Source organism: Caretta caretta, chromosome 22, assembly GCF_965140235.1.
Source record: "Caretta caretta isolate rCarCar2 chromosome 22, rCarCar1.hap1, whole genome shotgun sequence".
NCBI classification, from domain to species: Eukaryota; Metazoa; Chordata; order Testudines; family Cheloniidae; genus Caretta; species Caretta caretta.
Genome location: NC_134227.1, coordinates 14,834,791 through 14,854,766, shown reverse-complemented (window position 1 = coordinate 14,854,766; position 19,976 = coordinate 14,834,791). Strand labels below are relative to the sequence as shown.

The following is a 19,976-nucleotide window of genomic DNA, read 5'->3' as shown; positions in this document are numbered from 1 at the left end:
CTTGTGTATGTCGATTGCTGCCCACTAATTCCCTGCATGCGGAGTGCTGTTGTACATTTTTCACAGCTCTAAGTTGCTATGAGCCTTCTGCTTCTCCATATCCTTGTCCTAGGTTTGCAACAGCAGCCTACAGTCCAGGGCAGCATGGAGAGCAAGCATTTGAATGAGAGAGAGCAAGCATTGGGGTGGAGTGGGATTCTATTCTTTAATAATTAAAGTGTTCAGGCTTTATCAAAAGGTTGATCACAATGCTAAAATGACCTTGCTGATGGCCAGGTATGTCAGGGTAATATGACAGACCCACGTGCTACATGCCAAATTAGCTTATTTTGCAAAGGAATATGGTGAGGGTAATACATTGTAGAATTTACAAGGCCATTCGCTGAGTGGGGGCAAAACTTAGGAAGGAGCAGTGCCACCTGAACCCCAACCCCCTTTGCTCAGCGTGCTTCAAAGGAGAATCCTTTAGCAAATGGAGTCATGGAGCCAAAGTCAAGGCTGTGCAATGTCCAAGGCAAATGGAAGAAAGTTCACACTTTCCCTTATTTCCTTCTGGTGCCGTAGAGTTCTCCCAAACCTGGCTGGAGTGACTTGGTCCTTCCAACTTCAGAGTTCCTGCAAGGAACAGAATCCCCCCCCCCCCCCCTTGTGATTAAGGCTTCCTTATAAGAGGCATGGTCTTGTGTACCATGATAAGAGGTTACTTCTGCTCACAGCACCTGAGAATCTGCACAGACAACTGCATTGTTAAAAATGCAATAGTGCGTGCAATCAAACACAGAGATGGGGCTTAGAGTTCTAAACTTTTCCTCTGAGTCTTACATCTGAAAATAGAAATACTGCAGCATCTTTTGGAAATAGCAAGGGGGAGCAACGTTTACAAAACACTTCTGAAATAGCAACTGTTTTGTTTTTGTTTTAATTGGGGAGAGATGGTCAGGGTAGCATAAACCACACCCAATGAGCAACCAGAGCCAGACCTCAGTTCCCTGGGGACCTAGGATGCATTAGAAAAATGCCTACAAAGTGTGAAGGGCTGGACTATGGACAGCAGTAAAGGAAGAATGGTTCAGCACTAGTGTGGGATTCTGGATTAACTGGCTGAAATGTGGAGATGGTTATTGGCAGATTGGCGTTCTTGACAATTTTTGCATTTCCTTTCAGGAACGCTGTATTTTGGTGTTTCTGAAACAAAATTTTCAGGGAACTCCAATTTGCTGGGAAATGTTGGTAAATCTCTTTGGCTCTCTTTCTGACTGAGAATCCAATTTCACTTAGCAGAGATCCCAAGGCTCCTACAGAGCAGGGAGCTTGCCACCCCTGAGAGGCCCAGCTTCAGCTGTGTTTCACTGGAAAATTGCTAAGCAGCTCTACAGTGGAGACGGGGTCCAATTCCCTGCCTTACTATAGGCTTGAGCGAGTCTCTGCCTCAGTTTCCCTATCTGTAACATGGAGCCCTGCCCTGCTTCACAGGGTGTGTGAGGAGAAATATATTAGTGCCCAGCTACTGCGGGGCACACTGTCTATGATACTGACATTCCTGGCAGAACAAGGCTAAGGCAAATCTGTGTCTTTTGCCATTAAGATTTTAAAAATAATCTTAATGCACCCATAAGCTATACATGGGTAACTGCTTCAAGGGCCATGGTGGAAGTGTCGGACACAAAGCAAGCCTGGGATGCATAGCTTCCCACCCCTCATTTCTCCAGGACTTTTGTCAGGATGACATAACCATCCCATTTTATTGCACCTCTCCCCGGTGGTTTTAGGGTGTCCCATAAGTCAGGGAGCAGAATCAGCCATGTGCACAATGCACTGGCCACACCCTTGTTTTGAATCAAGTTTGTGTACCTTATTGCAGGTCATGGCCCATCTACCCTTGGCTACTCCTCCACAGGCACAGAGCAGTTTTCCTTGTTTTCCGACGGAATGGCGAGGTAGTCAGTCCTACAGATCGAAAGAGAATGCTCACCACAGGTAGAGAGCCCTGGGTGGGTGCTAGCTGCAAGCACAAGCTGCATTGCTTCAGTGGTAGCACCTGTTGAGAGTTGGCATCCTTTGAACATCCTGATTTTGAGGCACTGAGCACCTATAACATGTTAGCCCTTAACTGCCCTTGGCTGAGTAAAGCGCAGCGTGACGCTCACTGCAGAGAATGCCCCTTCCAAAAGAGTTTTTGGTGTGCTCCTTCCTCAAGGGCAGGTATGGAGTTTGACCCAAGATAGAGTGGTAGGAATATCCTCTCCCCACTCCCACTGCACACACAAAGGGCCTGGTTATCTGACAGACATATGGAGGAGGGAAACGTACAGTGTAGAAAGTGGAACCACCCCCACGTGTGTCATATTGGAACTGTTTTTGCCTCAGTCTTTAAAAACTGTGTGTGAGGCTTATGGTCATGAGCTAGGCATAGTGCAGGTAGGTCCTGAGAAAGTCTCCCCTACCCCTTCTGACAAGGTGCCTTACAATACCCCAGCTATGCACAGCTTGGCCAACATGCCTTCACTCTGAGTTGTAACGCTGTTCCTTGCTAACCTAGTCTAACCTCTCTCAGGAGAGGCTCAATCCTGCTACCTTTCTTTCACAAGGATTCCAAGATGCGGCAACAGAAATGAATACAAGATCGAAATGTTTTTAATGGTGGCCAATCCCCTGGTGAACCCTCTGACCCACACCTCAGGTTTTTCTGCTGCAGGTGAAACGCTTGCTCAGGTGTGGAGGTCTGTAGGATTTTTACTTACGCATTTTCCTGGACAGTCTCCTCTGCTTTGGAAACCTTCCTGTAGCAATAGACCATTTCTATCAGCAGCCACAAGGTGAGGAAAACCAGGAGAATATACATCATAATTTCAGATATGACGGATGTGAAATCTTCTCCAGCTGTTGGGGAAACAATTAAAATAAGTCACTGATCTCTTTGAAATTCAATTTTGTATTGCACCATCCTCTAAGAACCAGCCCTCTCCTCTTTTCACCTAGATAGAGTTCCCGGCAAGAATGAGCAACAGAAGATACAGGGACTGTCAGCTTAAGCACCTCTCTTATTGGAACTATGGCCAGCAGGCTCGGAGTCTGCTGCAGAAAATGGGGGCAGGGTCTCCACTGCCATTTGAATGAGTAGCTCGGAAGCAGCTTAGGAAGCTGTAGCTAAATGAAGACAGAGCCTGCCAATACAGTTGCATGTCACCTTGAACTGCAGCACCTGCGCAGAGGTCTTCTGCGCCTATCCCCAAACCAGCTGCCGGAAGTGGAGGAAGAATCTCAACCTGGTCTGAGAGGGGCAGGGTTTGGATATAGGGAGACTTCCATCAGCTGTTTCACCCTGCATGCTTGTGAAAATATACATGTGCTCAAGCTTGCCACTAATTCCAATCATGTTCTCCTCAGAGCACACACATGGATGCATGTGCACCCCAATTTTAGCCCATCTTATCCTGGATGCTTATTTGTTTCCATGGTGCTCTATTTTTCCAATCCCTGATGCATTGCTAGATGTCCTGCACAGTAATGAGGCGACCACTAGAAATTACAGAATCAAGAGGCTTTTAATGGTGGCCAAGAAATAGCAGGACTTGGAGGGGAGAAGGGAAAGAGATTCACAATGAAGACAGATAGGGGGTGGAAATCCTGGCCCACTGAAGTCAGTGACACCACTCCTACTGCGGTAGAGTGTGGCCAGCATTTTAGTGATTGAGGGGGAAAAGGCACGTGAAGAATAGAAGAGGAATGCACAGTTGGAAGCAGGAAAGAAACAGACAGAGATTGAGAGCAATCACACGGTGGGGGGAGGGAGGGAAGCCATCACCAGTTCGTCAACTGCACTGCTGCTTCTCCCTGCTAGAACTGAGAGCCACAAGGGAGTGGTGTGTGCACTGAACTGGACCACAGGAAGCCCACTGCACTCCCTGCTTTGGTTCCCCTGCCCAGGAGCTGCTGGGGGAGCCCAGCTTGTTTTTACACCTTTCAGGACACATTTGAGCTCCACAACGGGGAATACAGCCAGCACAACAGGTGCAGGGTTTCATATGTGAGCCTGGGTCAGTCCTGTTGTAGGAAAGCGTGGCTGGGGAAACAGAAGTATCTGCAAATGACCTATTAGTTGGCAGCTTCCCCACCCCTCACCAGGGATACCACTGAAAAGAGCACTGTCTGGTTTGCTCTAGACTTGGTCCTTGGCAAGGCAGGTCACACCCAACAGTTCAAGGCATTTCCACCAGTCTTCCATACCCTCCTCTACCACAGTGAGATGGATCAATCTGGAGCTTGTGAAGAGTGGGTGATGAATCTCAAAGTCAAACTCCCGGGTGACATTACACGTGTAGATCCCTGAATCATTCAAAGTCACATTTAATACAGTGATGGACACATCCTGCATATCTTTGCTCCCGTTCCACTGTAGCCGGCCACTGAAGCGGCTTGGAAATTCATGGTGTACTTTTCTGTATTCATAGATCTGTAGAGAAATGGGGGCCAGGGGGGAGATAAACATTAGTCACCCAGCCATTTCATAGAATCATAGAATATCAGGGTTGGAAGGGACCCCTGAAGGTCATCTAGTCCAACCCCCTGCTCGAAGCAGGACCTATTCCCAGTTAAATCATCCCAGCCAGGGCTTTGTCAAGCCTGACCTTAAAAACCTCTAAGGAAGGAGATTCTACCACCTCCCTAGGTAACGCATTCCAGTGTTTCACCACCCTCTTAGTGAAAAAGTTTTTCCTAATATCCAATCTAAACCTCCCCCACTGCAACTTGAGACCATTACTCCTCGTTCTGTCATCTGCTACCATTGAGAACAGTCTAGAGCCATCCTCTTTGGAACCCCCTTTCAGGTAGTTGAAAGCAGCTATCAAATCCCCCCTCATTCTTCTCTTCTGCAGGCTAAACAATCCCAGCTCCCTCAGCCTCTCCTCATAAGTCATGTGTTCTAGACCCCTAATCATTTTTGTTGCCCTTCGCTGGACTCTCTCCAATTTATCCACATCCTTCTTGTAGTGTGGGGCCCAAAACTGGACACAGTACTCCAGATGAGGCCTCACCAATGTCAAGGGTGCATCCTACTCCCCACCCTAGGATTCCCCTCTAGCTAGTGACAGATCCCAACTATCAGATGGTTTAGAGTTTCTCTTCCTGAAGCATTAGGTGTTAATACTTCTATAGTGCTCTTCATCTGAAGATCTCAAAACACTATACAAAGAGGGCATATGGAATTATGTCCATTATACAGGTGAGGGAAAGGAGGCACCAATAGGCAAAGTGACTTGTCCAAGATCAAAGCAGGTCAGAGGCAGGAATGGAACCCTTATCTCCCAGGCTAGTGCTTAATCCATTGAATCATGCTACCATGTTACATACAAACAAGTGTTTATAAGCACTGGAAATTGTAGTCCAAACAGAGGTGTTGCAAGAGAAAACAAAAAGTGTGGTATGATAAATGTAATGACTTATTTACACAGCCATGGGCATTGGAGGCCTTATCTTCACCCTGCTCTGAACTGGGCCTCCCTTTCTTCACTCTCAGCTTTATGAGCTTAAGTTGTTCTGCACTTGAGGTCATTTTAAGGACTTGGTGTATCCATAGAGCAGGTACTTGTGTGTCTAATTGTCCTGACTTGTGCCCACAAATAATTGTGGATGCAAAACTGTACCTGCTACTATTTGCACCCACAAGAAAGGAGGCAAGTGTTTACAAATCAGATTCAGATCCTCTACGGACAGGCATATGGACTGCCTATTAGAAGCATGTGAGAAGCTCTGTGCAGTGGTTTAGGAGGTTGGTGACCCTCTGAGTCCCTAGTGGACAGCAGTCTATGCCATTAAAACACCCTGAATCACACTCATTTGTGTACTCAGGAGGTAGGCCAATCCTGAATTCCCCTCATCTTTCAAAGAGGTCCCTCCAGATCAGAGCTCAAAAAAGTGGGGACGTATTTGGAACTTGCTATGCCACTAGCTTGGTTTTCTGGATGACCCAGACTTTAATTCTTCATATGAACATATGAAAATATGAAAGAGCTGCATATTTTCAGCCCTCCAAGTGCTCAGGACTAAGAAATAGGTGGCTTCTTTTCCAGGATATCCACATGCATCTATTTTAACTTATTTAGAAGGAGAGTTTCAACATCCTCCCAGACAGAATTCAAAGGAGCACACAGAGATATTCAAGAAGCACAGTTAGACTCAAATGATGGAGTAACTTTCATAAGGATGTCACTGTGCCATCATCATTAAAAGGGCAGGTGACAGAGCTATGTAGCGCTAAAGCCTGATCTCAATGAATAAAATGGCTATAATTCCATGGACTTCAATGGGACAAGGTTTGCTTATAGAGAAGCATCGTTTGGCATGAAGGCGAGATCTCTGGGTTAAATTCTGAGATCAGGAATTAGGACTCAGGTTCTATTCCTGGTTCTGACATGGCTTTCATAAGTCTCAAAATTTATATTGAGACGGTTCAGCCAGCTAACTGGCACATCGTAGAACAACAAGTTGTGGCAGTCCATCCTCCTATCCAACCATGCATGCCCCGCCCCTGTTTGGCAGTGTGCAGCGCTACCCTGAAGTCAAATGGTGACGTTTGAGCAAAGACAAGTTACTGTATTGTGGCTGCTGCTCTGGCAGTCTCAGTCAGCAGCCTGTCTAGGCTTTCCTAGTGTAGGATCTGGGTCCTGGGCGAAACATGGCTGCTGCCTTCTCCTGTAATTAGGGTAAAGCAAAACAAAATTAGGCAAAATGCACAATGTGGCACTCTGCCACTGACCAACTCTATAACTTTGGGCAAGTCAGTTCACATTTGGGTGCCTGTTTTCCCCTCACCCTTCAGCTGCCTTATCTATTTAGGCTGTAAATTCTTTGGGAAAGGGCCTGTGTCTTACTAGGTGCATGTACAGCACCTTGCACAACATGGTGTCTTGAACACAGCTGGGCCTTCTGAGTGCTGCTGCAGGACAAATAATCACCACTGATCCATACATTGAGTTGTTAGGGGGAGATAGTTACAAGAATGTGTGTCAAGTGCTTTGATCTCTGGGTGAGAAGTGCCATATAAATGAAACCACTGTAGGGCAAGGGTGAAGTTAAATAACTTAAGGAGCATTGTCATCTTTATTGTGTGAGTGGCCTCTGGACATTTCAGTCTTCCTCAAATCAACCTTCAGATGTGACACATAGATATAACCCAAATTACACTTGCTTTTCTTAGTTTCCTTGTGTGACCTTCACTGAAAACATACTACAGAAACAAAGTTCACGTTCTCCCAGGGCTTTTTACCTCCCTCCCCCCATACCATCCCTGGGGTTTTTCCCCAACACTAGGGGCTATGGTAGCATGAGTTAGGTTAGCAAATATACATACCAGCTCATCTTTCCCCCCTTCAGTCTTGTAGAACCATTCCACCACAGTGCTTGCAGAAACTTCTTCTCTTTTCATGCAGGAGATACAGAGCAGCTTCATGTGAGTTCCTTGGACAGCCTCTGTCTCTGATGGGACTTCCACACAGACTGGAGAACAGACACCAACTGAGACCATGGGGACAGAATAGCAGCAAGTGGAGAGAAACATCCAGAGAGACACAGAGAAAAAACAAATGATCAGTTATTCAGGTCTCTTATTATAGACTGTGCCAAGACAGACAATGTTCATAAGGTGGGTCTTGCACTTTTCTTGTGGGGTAGGGGGGTGGACTAAGATACCATCCCTTGTCCCTGCTCTTGGGTGCCAAGAGCCCTTCTAGTGGCCTGGAAAGGTGATAGAGAAGAAAAGCAGGGGAGGAGTCTGCTCCTCACCCCAGGAGGTTTCTTACCCTCATCCCCTTTAAATGGGGATACCCTCACTCCTTAGATGGGGGGAATCTCCCTTACTTCAGTACTCTAGTCTTCACACCACAGCTCTAATCCTCTCTTCTTCTTCTCCTCTGACTACCTGAAGCAGGGGGTTTTATTAGGTTCTTGACAGGGCCTTAATTGACAACAGGTGTTCCAATTAACCTGTAGCACCCCTCCCTAGTCTATACAGAAACACGCCTTAATTAGCCTAGGGTTTATATATTTCCCCTCAAACACTCTACCACTGCTTTCTGGCACTCCTGTATCACACATATAATAAACCTCAGTGGAAAATCCTCTGATTTATTACTACTGCTCATTGACAATGGATAAAAGTCTAAACTGGCAAGTTGTACAAACCTTCCTTCTCCAAGCTGAACTATATAAGTATATAATAATTAACATGTGATTTCTGCAGGCAAATTCTTCTCAGCAGCAGCTGCTTTGCCACATTTTAAGTCCTTTTTTAGACTAATTAATGCTCCTTTAGAGAGGAAACAACCTAATACATTCTCCCCCACCCACTAACACTTGAGCATGTAGAAAATGCTCTTACAGCATTTACTGAATTCTGTATTAGGACAACCTCTGAATCCAGCCTCTAGGAGCAATTGTGGTTGTCATTTTTATTTCAGCATAAGAGGCTTGGAGTCAGGCAGAATTGGCGTCTGGGTAAACTATAGATTCGGTGTGTATGCTAGCCAAAAAGGCGTTCAATTAGGTCAACACAAAAATTGGCAGGTGTAAAATATTTCCCTCTGTACCAAGACAGAATTCTCTTCTGTGTAACTAGGCACTACAGATGCCTACTCATCAAATGCTGCTATGACATAATGTAAACCCATGCTGCCCTGGCACGGGCAATATCATCTGTAGTGTCTGCTTTGTATATGACCATATATGTCTTCATTCTATCAAGACACTGACTGACTAACACCTTCATCCTCTTTCCTATTCATGGGGTCTGGGCTTGCCTTTTGCAGCTGATCCACCTTAATTAAATATTATTTGGGCTGACAAAAACCTGCACCTCCCCCCGTAGTCCTGTGGTTAGGCTAGATTATGAGAGCCAGGGGTTTAAATTCCCCACTGTGATGGAGGACTGCAAAGAGCCTTGTCTCCAACAACCCAGGTGCATGCCCTAGTTTCTGATGTAGAGTGATGGGGTGCGTCCTTGCTTTTGCTTGTAGCTTGAAGTTGTTCTGCATTAATTAAATATTGCTTGGGCAAAAGCAAAGACACCACTCCCTCCAGAGTGCAGGGATTTGGTTATGTCCTTGGGCTGTGGAAGAGGCAGGTTCACATCTGCTGTCTATCTGCCTTAAGAAGGGCTGTGGATTGATGTTGAATGCAGCCTTGGTGGGTGTGTCCGGGTCTTTGGGGAATAGCGGGGTGGGGGGGGTCCATAACTCTTGACTGTGGAAGCTGTTCCACATACATTAAATATTATTTGGGCCAGCAGCTTGATAAGGCTTCCACTGTAGTCCAGTGATTAGGTAATGAGCCTAGGGTGCCGGAGATGTGAGTTTGAATCTTGCCTGGTGTGTGTGTGTATCCCCGGACCTGTCTGTAATAGCGAAGCTGTTCCACTTTAGTTAAATATGCTTTGGGCCAGTCTCACAACTACCCTCACTCTCTAGTCCAGTGGTTAGGATACTCGCCTGGGTTGTGGGAGATCCTGGTTCAAATCCCCCAGCTGCCTGTTCAGCAGGGATTTGCACAGGGATTTCCCGCCTCCTAGGCGACCGTCCTTTGGGTGGGCCATCCTTGTCCGAAGCCCCTCTCTTTCTCAAGAGGCCGTTGTCTTCTTGGGACGGAGAGGGGATTCGGACAGGGATCGCTTGCCAGCGACTCTCCCCAGGAGGTGGCGGCCCCCAGTTCACACCCCTCAAAAGAGCAGGGGAGTGCCCTGGGGTCTGCCACAACCTGGGCGTGTATCCTGATCAGGGTGGACAAGAGTGAGAGGGGGGTTTTACTGTAGAGCAGCATTGCCTCTTTAATTAAAAAAGTAAGAGGCCCTGTGCCAGGCCTCTTGCTCAGCTAGGAGGGGCCTCCTCTCACCCACCAGAGGCCCTCCTGTCCCACCGAGCGGGGATGCGAACCAGGGTCATCCACAATCCAAGCGAATGCCCTAACCCCCGTACCATAGAGGGACTTGAGAGCTTACCTTGCTCCGGTTAATATATAGTTAAAGTGTAAGGCTGGAGCAGTAAGAGATTAAGTCACTCACCCCTTTTCAACCAACACAGCAGGGATTTGAACCAGGGTCACCCACAATCCAAGTGAGCACCCTAACCCCCGTACCATAGAGTGACTTGAAAGCTTACGTTGCTCCGGTTAATATATAGTTAAAGTGTAAGGCTGGAGCAGTAAGAGATTAAGTCACTCACCCCTTCTCAACCAACACAGCAGGGATTTGAACCAGGGTCACCCACAATCCAAGTGAGCACCCTAACCCCCGTACCAAAGAGGGATTTGAAAGCCACCTTTGCCCCAGTTAATATACAGTTAAAGTGGAACACTTGCGAGGCAAGAGATCAAGGTCCCAACCCTTCTCAACAAACAGAAAGGGGGTTTGAACCAGCAGCTCACTGGCTTGGGGGCAAGCAGCCAACCCACAGGACCACCAAGGGAGTCACAGAGTGGCACTGGCCCAATTCTCATGTAATAGTTACTGAAAGGGGCCCACCTGCAACAGAAAAGACAGAGGGAGAGCCCACATCCCATGACCTCCTAGCCAGGCACTTAGGTTGAAAGATAAGTAAGTGCTCAACTGACTTCTCTTCAAGAAGAAATGAGATAGGAACCACCAACCTCCCACATGCTGGGCATACCCTCCAACCACTGGACTACCCAGAACTACTTGCTCTGTATTTGCCCCAGTGAATATGTAACTGAACGTGACCCTTCTTCAACAGAAAAGACTGAGAGAGCCCCCACAAAGGAAAACCTCCGAGCCCAGCACTTAGGCCATTCACCTGAGATGCAAGCGATCAAGGTTCAAATCCCTGCTCAGCAAGAAGAAAGGGGCTTTGAACCCCCACCTCCCACATGTTGGGCACACACCACAACCACCAGACTACAGGGGGCTGCTGGATGGGCTAGTGGCCCCATGAATATGTCATGTAAGTGGAAAAGCTTCAGCAGACTAAAAGCCACAGGGGCCCAAGCGCCCCAGGAGAATCCCTCTTAGTCCAGAAGCTGGATATTTGAGAACAGGGAGATGGCTGTTTAAGTCCTTCCTTAGCAAGCTGGGGGAGGAGTTGAACCAGCATCACCCACACACTGGGTAAGTACCCAAACCACTCGACTACAGAGGGATTCATGTCACAAGGCTGGCCAGTTACTACTTAATGAAAGTGGCACAGCCCCAACAAGCTACAACGAGCAAGCCTCCTCAGGCCGTCCTTTACTTCAGTATTGGGGCTCATGCTTGAGAGAATGCAGAGCTCTATTCAAATCCGTGCTCATCAGGCGGGGAGAAGGAAATTGACCCAGCGTCTTCCCCTCCCAACCTCTGCTTGCCAGCCATGGCCAGGAACCCCTCAGGTGACTTAGGTGCCTAACCCATTTAGCGTAAGCTGGTTAGGGACTGGCTGAACGCTCCACAAAACAGCCCAGAGGGAAGGAGGCAGAGGCCGCCCCCACCCGCCATTGTAACTTTTAACCTCGTGGTTAGGGGGCCTTGTCCATGATGGGGCTTGGGGGCTGCTTCAGGTTCAGCTGGGAAAAAAGGGACAGTTAAGGTTGGATCTGACAGAGGGCTAGCCAGTCACGACTGGGGTGGAGAAGGGGAATCGGGACGTGTTCTTCACGCAACGCAAGAACCAGGGGGTCACTCGCTGAAATGAGCAGGCAGCAGCTTTAACCCAAACCAAAGGCAGTACTTGGCCCCGCAACGCACGCTCAGCCTGTGGAAGTGGTTGCCAGTGGAGGTGGGGTGGGCCAAAACTGTAAGTGGGTTCGAAAAAAGACTGAGAAAGTGTGTGGCGAATGGGTCCATCCGTTGCTATTAGCCAAGATGATCAGGGACGCAGCCCCGTGCTCCGGGCGTCCTTCGCCTGCTGACGGCCAGCTGCTGGGAGGGGGGCCGATGGGATGGATCACTTGATAATTGGCCTTTTCTGTTCATTGTCTTTGAAGCAGCCGGCGCTGGCCGCTGTGGGAAGACAGGACTGTGGGCTAGCTGGGCCATCGGTCTGATGCAGTCTGCCCATTCACGTTCTTAACTCGCCCCTCTGCCTGATGAGCACAAGGGATTTGCCAAGGACTCGCCTACCGCCTGGGTGAGTGCCCTAATCATTGGGTCCTGGGCTACAGCGAGGGGAGCACCCTCAGTTGAAGCTGTTACACTTTAATGACAGGCGGCTGGGAGCAGTTAAAGGCTGTGGCTCCCTCTCTGATCCCGTGGTTAGGCTTCACAGAGGGACTGTGAGGCTGGCTCGTTCAAATCCCCCTTCTCCCTGCTGGGAAGGTTGCGGGGGTTTGAAGAGGGCTCTCCTGGAGCCCGCCTACGCTCTGTGGTTCCGCGGCTCTAGCGATGGGGGGTTGCGTGCGCCCTTCCTCTTGCTCGTGAAGCTGTTCAACTTTAATGAACTATTATTTGGGTCAGCCATCCCAGGACCTTCCTGTGTAGTCTAGTGATTAGGCTATTGGTTTGGCTTGTGGCTGCTGAGAGTTCAAATCCTCTCTTTGCCTGTTGCAAGGACCTCTGAAAAGATCTCCCCAGCAGTTCTGGGATGGGCAGGTCCCTTGCTTTTTGCCCGCAGAAGGTTTTCCACATTAATTATCTATTGTTTGGGCAAAGCCAGAGCTATCCTTCCTTCCCTGGTCTGGTGGTTGGGCTGTGCGTGTGGGATGTGGGTGCCGTGTGTTCGATTCCCCTGCCCCCTCCCTGCACGGATGCTAAGAAGGGCTTGAGATGCGTCTCTACTGGGGGCCTGGTGGGTGCTTTTTGGGTTCTGCATTGGGGGCTGCCTCCCTCTTGCCTGTGGAAGCCGTTCCACTTTAATTAAATGGTTGTCGGGCCTCAGGCTACCCTAGTTCCCTCCGTAGGCTGATGGTTAGCCTCTGTGCCTGGGGTGGGGGGAGCTCTGGGTTCGAATCTCCCATGGTGTGTGTGTGCTGCCATTTTTCTCGGGTAGCGTTGGGGGTTGCCTCCCTTCTTGCCTTTCAAAGCTGTTCCGCTTTAATTAAATGGTACGTGGCCCTCCTCCTGACACAGCACCCGCTGTGGGCTGGCGGTTGTGCTCTGTGCCTGGGGTGCTGGAGATGGTGGGCTCGAATCGTGGGTGTGTGTGTGTGTGTCCCCTGACCTTTCTCTATTAGCGAGGGGGTTGCCCGCCTCATTCTTGCCTGTTGAAGCTGTTCCACTTTAGTTAAATATGCTTTGGGCCAGTCTCACAACTACCCTCACTCTCTAGTCCAGTGGTTAGGATACTCGCCTGGGTTGTGGGAGATCCTGGTTCAAATCCCCCAGCTGCCTGTTCAGCAGGGATTTGCACAGGGATTTCCTGCCTCCTAGGCGACCGTCCTTTGGGTGGGCCATCCTTGTCCGAAGCCCCTCTCTTTCTCAAGAGGCCGTTGTCTTCTTGGGACGGAGAGGGGATTCGGACAGGGATCGCTCGCCAGCGACTCTCCCCAGGAGGTGGCGGCCCCCAGTTCACACCCCTCAAAAGAGCAGGGGAGTGCCCTGGGGTCTGCCACAACCTGGGCGTGTATCCTGATCAGGGTGGACAAGAGTGAGAGGGGGGTTTTACTGTAGAGCAGCATTGCCTCTTTAATTAAAAAAGTAAGAGGCCCTGTGCCAGGCCTCTTGCTCAGCTAGGAGGGGCCTCCTCTCACCCACCAGAGGCCCTCCTGTCCCACCGAGCGGGGATGCGAACCAGGGTCATCCACAATCCAAGCGAATGCCCTAACCCCCGTACCATAGAGGGACTTGAGAGCTTACCTTGCTCCGGTTAATATATAGTTAAAGTGTAAGGCTGGAGCAGTAAGAGATTAAGTCACTCACCCCTTCTCAACCAACACAGCAGGGATTTGAACCAGGGTCACCCACAATCCAAGTGAGCACCCTAACCCTCGTACCATAGAGGGACTTGAGAGCTTACGTTGCTCCGGTTAATATATAGTTAAAGTGTAAGGCTGGAGCAGTAAGAGATTAAGTCACTCACCCCTTCTCAACCAACACAGCAGGGATTTGAACCAGGGTCACCCACAATCCAAGTGAGCACCCTAACCCCCGTACCATAGAGGGACTTGAGAGCTTATGTTGCTCTGGTTAATATATAGTTAAAGTGGAACGCTTGAGCAGTAAGAGATTGAGACACCCACCCCTTCTCAACCAACACAGTGGGGATTTGAACCAGGGTCACCCACAATCCAAGTGAGCACCCTAACCCCCATACCATAGCGGGACTTGAAAGCTAACTGTGCCCCAGTTAATATATAATTAAAGTGGAAGGCTTGAGCAGTAAGAGATTGAGACACCCACCCCTTCTCAACCAACACAGCGGGGATTTGAACCAGGGTCACCCGTGATCCAAGTGAGCCTCCTAACCCCCATACCAAAGAGGGATTTGAAAGCCACCTTTGCCCCAGTTAATATACAGTTAAAGTGGAACACTTGCGAGGCAAGAGATCAAGGTCCCAACCCTTCTCAACAAACAGAAAGGGAGTCTGAACCAGCAGCTCACTGACTTGGGGGCAAGCAGCCAACCCACAGGACCACCAAGGGAGTCATAGACAGGCACTGCCCCAATTCTCATGGAATAGTTACTGAAAGGGGCCCACCTACAACAGAAAAGACAGAGGGAGAGCCCACATCCCACGACCTCCTAGCCAGGCACTTAGGTTGAAAGATAAGTAAGTGCTCAACTGACTTCTCTTCAAGAAGAAATGAGATAGGAACCACCAACCTCCCACATGCTGGGCATACCCTCCAACCACTGGACTACCCAAACCTACTTGCTCTGCATTTGCCCCAGTGAATATGTAACCGAACGTGACCCTCCTTCAACAGAAAAGATTGAGAGAGCCCCCACATGGGAAAACCTCCTAGCCCAGCACTTAGGCCATTCACCTGAGAGGCAGGAGATCAAGGTTCACATCCCTTCTCAGCAAGAAAAAAGGAGCTTTGAACCCCCATGCTGAGCACACACCTCAACCACTAGATTACACGGGCAGCTTGGTGGATTTGTGGCCCCATAAACATCGAATGTAAGTGGAACAGCTTCAGTAGAAAAAAAGTGAGGCAACCCACAGAACACCTATGAATCCAGCAGCTGGATATTCATGTTCAAAGTGCTGTTTAAGTCCCTCCTCAGCAAGCTGGGGGAGGAGTTGAACTAGCATCACCCACACACTGGGTAAGTACCCAAACCACTGGACTGCAGAGGGATTCACAGCACAAGGCTGGCCAGTTACTACTTCATGAAAGTGGCACAGCTCCGACAAGCTATAAAGAGCAAGCCTCCTCAGGCCGTCCTTTACTTCAGTATTGGAGCTCATGCTTGAGCGAATGCAGAGCTCTATTCAACTCCCTGCTCAGCAGGTGGGGAGATGGAAATTGACCCATAGTCTTCCCCTCCAAGGTACTGATCTCTGCTTGCCAACCATGGCCAGGAACCCCTCAGGTGACTTAGGTGCCTAACCCATTTAATGTGAGATGATTAGGGACCTGCCAAATGCCCCACAAAACCACCCAGGGGGAAGGCGGCAGAGGTCTCCTGTGTAACTTTTAACCTTGTGGTCAGGGGCCTCACCTGTGATGTGGAGGGAGAGGGGCCCTGCTTCAGGTTCAGCTTGGAAAAGAGACAGTTAAGTTAGGCTATGATAGAGGTCTGTACAATCACGAATGCAGTGGAGAAAGTGAATAAGGATATGTTATTTGCCCCTTCAAACCATGCAAGGACCAGGCATCACCCACTGAAATTTTTAGTAGGCAACAGGTTTAAAACAAACCAAACACAATACTTCTTCATGCAATGCACAGTCAGCCTGTGGAAGTGGTTGCCAGTTGATGTGGGGTAGGCCAAAACTATAAGTGGGTTCAAAAAATGAATTAGAAAGTTCGTGGTGAATGGGCCCATCAATGGCTATTAGCCAACATGGTCAGAGATGCAGCCCTGTGCTCTGGACATCCTTAAGCTCTTGCCAGATGCTGGGAGTGACCAACAGAGGACGGATCGTTTGATAATTGCCCTCTTGTATTCATTGCCTTGGAATCATCTGGCATTGGCCAAATGTTAGAAGACAGGATACTGGGCTAGATGCATCATCGGTCTGATCCAGTATGGCCGTTCTTATGTTCTTAATTTCCCCCTCTGACTGATGGGGAGAAGGGATTTGTAAAGGGCTCACCTACCGCCTGGGTGAGTGCCCTAATCATGGGGTCCTGGGCTACAGTGATGGGGGCACCCTCTGGGTTGCCTCTTGAAGCCATACCACTTTAATTAAATATTATTTCAGCCAGATAATGGGTGAGACTCCCTCTCTAGGCTAGCTTCTTAGGTGGGCTGTGAAGAGCTATTGGTTCAAATCCCCTTTCATTGAATCTTAGGGTTAGAAATGACTGCAAGGGTCAAACCTTTCTGCCTGCTAAAAGCGGGGGGTTGAAGAGTGATCTGTTGCAGCCATATGTGTGCCCCGATAATATAGATATAGCTTCATTAAGCCAGGATTTCAGTACTGTGTTGCTCTGGGGTAAATATTGGGACTAGCATGACTAGGTTCCCTCTGGTAGTTTCCCATTCAGACTGTTGACAGCACCATTGGCATAAGCACTCATGGGAAAATCCAAAGAACATGTTGGACGTTTCTTGGCACCAATGAGACATTTCCAAAAAATACAGAAAAAACAGTATGGTAAAAGCAGCAACAAACAACCCGCTAGCTTTCATAAATAAATTGAAATAACTGCAATAAAAATTCTCTGATTTCATAAGTAAATTGAAATAATTGCAACAAAAATTCTCTTTGATTTACATGAACCACACATCAATCCATATGGGCTGCATGCTTTCCGTTTACATGCTTTCAGCCCTCAGGAACAATTGAATGTTACATCAACATATATAGTATATTAAAACAAGAGTAAAGAAGAATAAGTAAAGCGCACACAATCACGATAGAAAAACACGGTTTCTGTATAAGGCCACTTAATAATACCCTAATTGATGCAATTAACTTAATATCAATGCCATTTCCTTCTCTCTGTCAACCAAACTTAAAGCCGCTATTAAGGCTGGATTTTATTTGAGCCCGCATTCGAGGAGGCTCTCTGGGAGAAGCATGTCTTTAGAGAAACAGCCAAGCTCAGCGTTGCTTGGAGGAACCCGATCCAACCCCACAAAAGAACGGAGGCACCTACCCCATATAACCAACAGGACTGAAGAGACACAGAAACCCGTTGCGAGAGCAGCCATGATTCCCAGCGGGGAATGGTTCTCAGGCTGGATAAAGGCTCTTTCCAGAAAGGATCCTCCGCCTGTGCCCAGTGCACCAGGAGATCAGGCTGCCGGCTGATCCGTGCTTGTCTGCCGTGATCGGTCAGCCGGGATCAAGCTAGGGACACGGGGAGGCGGGTGTGCGAGCAGGGAGCTCAGTGTCATTTTAAGATGCCGTTTTCGTGTGGCAAGAAATCCATGCAAGAAGCTGGCTTGAGCCCCAAAGGGGCTGGCGTCAGCACCACGGACAGGTCCCCGGGAGCCGGATCACTACCCCCCCAGCCCCCGCACCGAGCGAAATCCTGGACAGCTCCACTCAGGAGGCGCGGGGCAGGCTGCTCCCTGCCGGGGTCGGGTGCAACCCTTCCTCCCCCCGCTGCTCCCGGCCGGCGGTTGTCGCTAAGAGCAGCGCTCCCCGGAGCGGGAGGCTCCGCGCACGGCACCCGCGGCTGAGTGCCGGAGGGACCGGCTAGGCGCACGCCTTGCAACAGCCAGGGCCCGGGGGGGGGGAGAGGCAGCTGGGTCCCCCCGCTCCTCCCACATCAGATCCGCCCCAGAGCCCGGATCCGGCAGGGTCCGGCGCAGCGGCGGCCGGGCTGGGCGCGCCCCGAGGCTGGGACCAGCCGGCTGGAGGCGCGATGTTCCCCGCCCCTCCGGCGGGCCAGGCGCGGACCCCTCCCTTCCTCGCCCAGCCAGAGAGACAGAGCCCGGCCCCCGCCGGCAGGCAGCAGCCTCACCTGCCCTGCTCTCCCTCCCGCCCCAGCAGCCGCCTAGGCAAGCAGAGGCCTCCCGCCACACTCATGATAACGCCAAAGCTTCCGAGCTCGCAGCGAGGGCTCCTCCCCGCTCCGCCCCGGCAGAGCAGTCCGGCCTCCCGCCGCCGCGAGACCCTTTGCCGGGAACAAGCCACGCACTCCGCGCTCAGCAGAAGCACGGAGCGTAACCCGGGCAGGAGAGGAGGGGGGTGCTGCGCTGCAGCCCGCGCTCCGGTCTCATCTCTGGCCATCGCCAGCAGCGCTGCAAGAACTTGGCGCTTGCATGTCACCTCGCGTGCCATTCGTTTCATCGGCTGGGATGTTTCCCCTGCCTGGGGCTTTTCACCGGGTGCTCCAGGGTCAGCCGAAAGATCACTAGCTTTGCATTTATTCTTCCCCATCTGCACTTACATGGCAGCTTTGCAAGGAGAGCCGGAGATGGGAGCGTCACCCGTCCCAGCCCCAAAATAAAGCTGGGGGGAGGAGACATGAGATATTTATCCACTGGCAGGACACAGGACGTCCTCTGCCTGTGAGGAGCTTAATACTAGCATTTGGAAGGCTTTGAAGGTCATTAATGTAACAGTAGGAAATACTGGGAAATCCTCTCTTCTCATGTGTCAGCCTGTTCCCCAGCAGTTAATGCCAACAGCAGGCTGGGCTCTCTGCTCTTGGAGGGGAGCCACAACACCCACAACGTATTCCTCCAACTCTGAAGGGCACCCAGGGTCACAGCTGAGCAGATCTGGGAAAAGCGGATGCTCCTTAAATGCTCCCTCTCCCTCTTTCTTTTTTAGTTTCCCTGTTTTTTCTTCTTGGAAGAGGCAGGATAGGGAGCAGCTGCTCCTCTGGCAGCAGGATGAGAAGCATGGTCCTTTTAATGAATCCTACTGCACCCAGAATAATAGGCGTAGTTTGACTTCTGTGTGGGGAGGCAGCTCCAGTCAGGCCAACATGTGTGTGCGGGGGAAATTCCACACCTCCCCAAAGTTCCACCCTGCCTCCCTCTGCCCATGCCCAGAATAGAAGGGCAGAAGGGTAAGTTCCAGTCACTGAAATCTAATATGACAGGTATTGGGGCATAACAGTTTAAATCAGGTTGGACATATCTTATAATCAACCAGAAGGATTCCCCCCAAAACACTATAAACATTGGCCCTGATTTAAGAAGCTATAGTTTGGAGTTCATCTCCACTCTCTCAAATGTAGCTGCCACAGAGATGGAACAGAGCATAACCAAACCCACTACACAACAAGCGTCGCACTGGAATTGTAAAAATTCATAAAAGGGCAATACAAATTATTAGGGGTATGGAACGGCTGCCATATGAGGAGAGGTTAATAAGACTGGGACTTTTCAGCTTGAAAATTAATAGGCAGTAGGTTTAAAACAAACAAAAAGAAGTATTTTTTCCACACAATTCACAGTCAACCTGTGGAACTCCTTGCCAGAGCATGTTGTGAAGGCCAAGACTATAACAGGGTTCAAAAAAGAACTAGATACATTCATGGAGGATAGGTCCATCAGTGGCTATTGGCCAGAATGGGCAAGGATGGGTGTCCGTAGCCTCTGCTTGCCAGAAGCTGGGAATGGGCAACAGGGGATGGATCACTTGATGATGACCTGTTCTGTTCATTGCCTCTAGGGCACCTGGCATGGGCCACTGTCGGAAGACAGGATGCTGGGCTAGATGGACCTTTGGTCTGACCCAGTATGGCCGTTCTTATGTTCTTATGTACAGAGTATGAAGACTGCCTGACTCAAATGCACCTGCAGGGAGAAATTTAGGTTGGCAAAATGCACTTAGCGTGTAAGTGTTGTTTTTTTCACCCCTCTCTCATCTTACATTGTGGTTGGGGGCTCGGCAGGAAGTGTGTGGAGGTGGGTGTCTTCTTTATAGGTTTGCTTTTGCTAAACATGAACGAGGAAAAGGGAGTTCTTCCATTTTTCTAC

General features: G+C 49.6%; 1 protein-coding gene across 3 annotated transcripts; it reads right to left on the bottom strand.

Annotated features, from left to right (window-relative positions):
* Nucleotides 1–186: 186 nt before the first annotated feature.
* SCN3B (sodium voltage-gated channel beta subunit 3) lies at nucleotides 187–18,451 on the bottom strand. 3 transcript variants are annotated; one of them, XM_048827193.2, is made up of 8 exons: nucleotides 18,434–18,451; nucleotides 17,192–17,385; nucleotides 15,585–15,623; nucleotides 7,352–7,515; nucleotides 4,228–4,453; nucleotides 2,742–2,880; nucleotides 1,852–1,947; nucleotides 187–615 (listed from the first exon to the last, which is right to left on the bottom strand). In XM_048827193.2, exons 2-7 carry the CDS (start codon nucleotides 17,244–17,246, stop codon nucleotides 1,884–1,886), a joined length of 687 nt encoding a protein of 228 aa, XP_048683150.1. In that variant the 5' UTR covers nucleotides 17,247–17,385; nucleotides 18,434–18,451; the 3' UTR covers nucleotides 187–615; nucleotides 1,852–1,883. The 3 variants fall into 3 exon arrangements, with proteins under 3 accessions (XP_048683150.1, XP_048683149.1, XP_048683151.1); XM_048827192.2 differs by lacking the exon at nucleotides 18,434–18,451 and adding an exon at nucleotides 18,005–18,100; XM_048827194.2 differs by lacking the exons at nucleotides 15,585–15,623; nucleotides 18,434–18,451 and having other exon boundaries at nucleotides 17,192–17,958.
* Between the last annotated feature and the right edge of the window lie 1,525 nt (nucleotides 18,452–19,976).

Excerpts from the sequence above, each read along its gene's own strand:
- SCN3B (XM_048827193.2), bottom strand. The coding sequence starts at position 17,246 with ATGGCTGCTCTCGCAACGGGTTTCTGTGTCTCTTCAGTCCTGTTGGTT. Across the intron at positions 15,624-17,191 it reads AGTCCTGTTGGTTATATGGG|CTGAACCTGAAGCAGGGCCC; the intron begins GTAGGTGCCTCC and ends CTCTTTTCCAAG. Across the intron at positions 1,948-2,741 it reads GAGACTGTCCAGGAAAATGC|GACTGACTACCTCGCCATTC; the intron begins GTAAGTAAAAAT and ends TTCGATCTGTAG.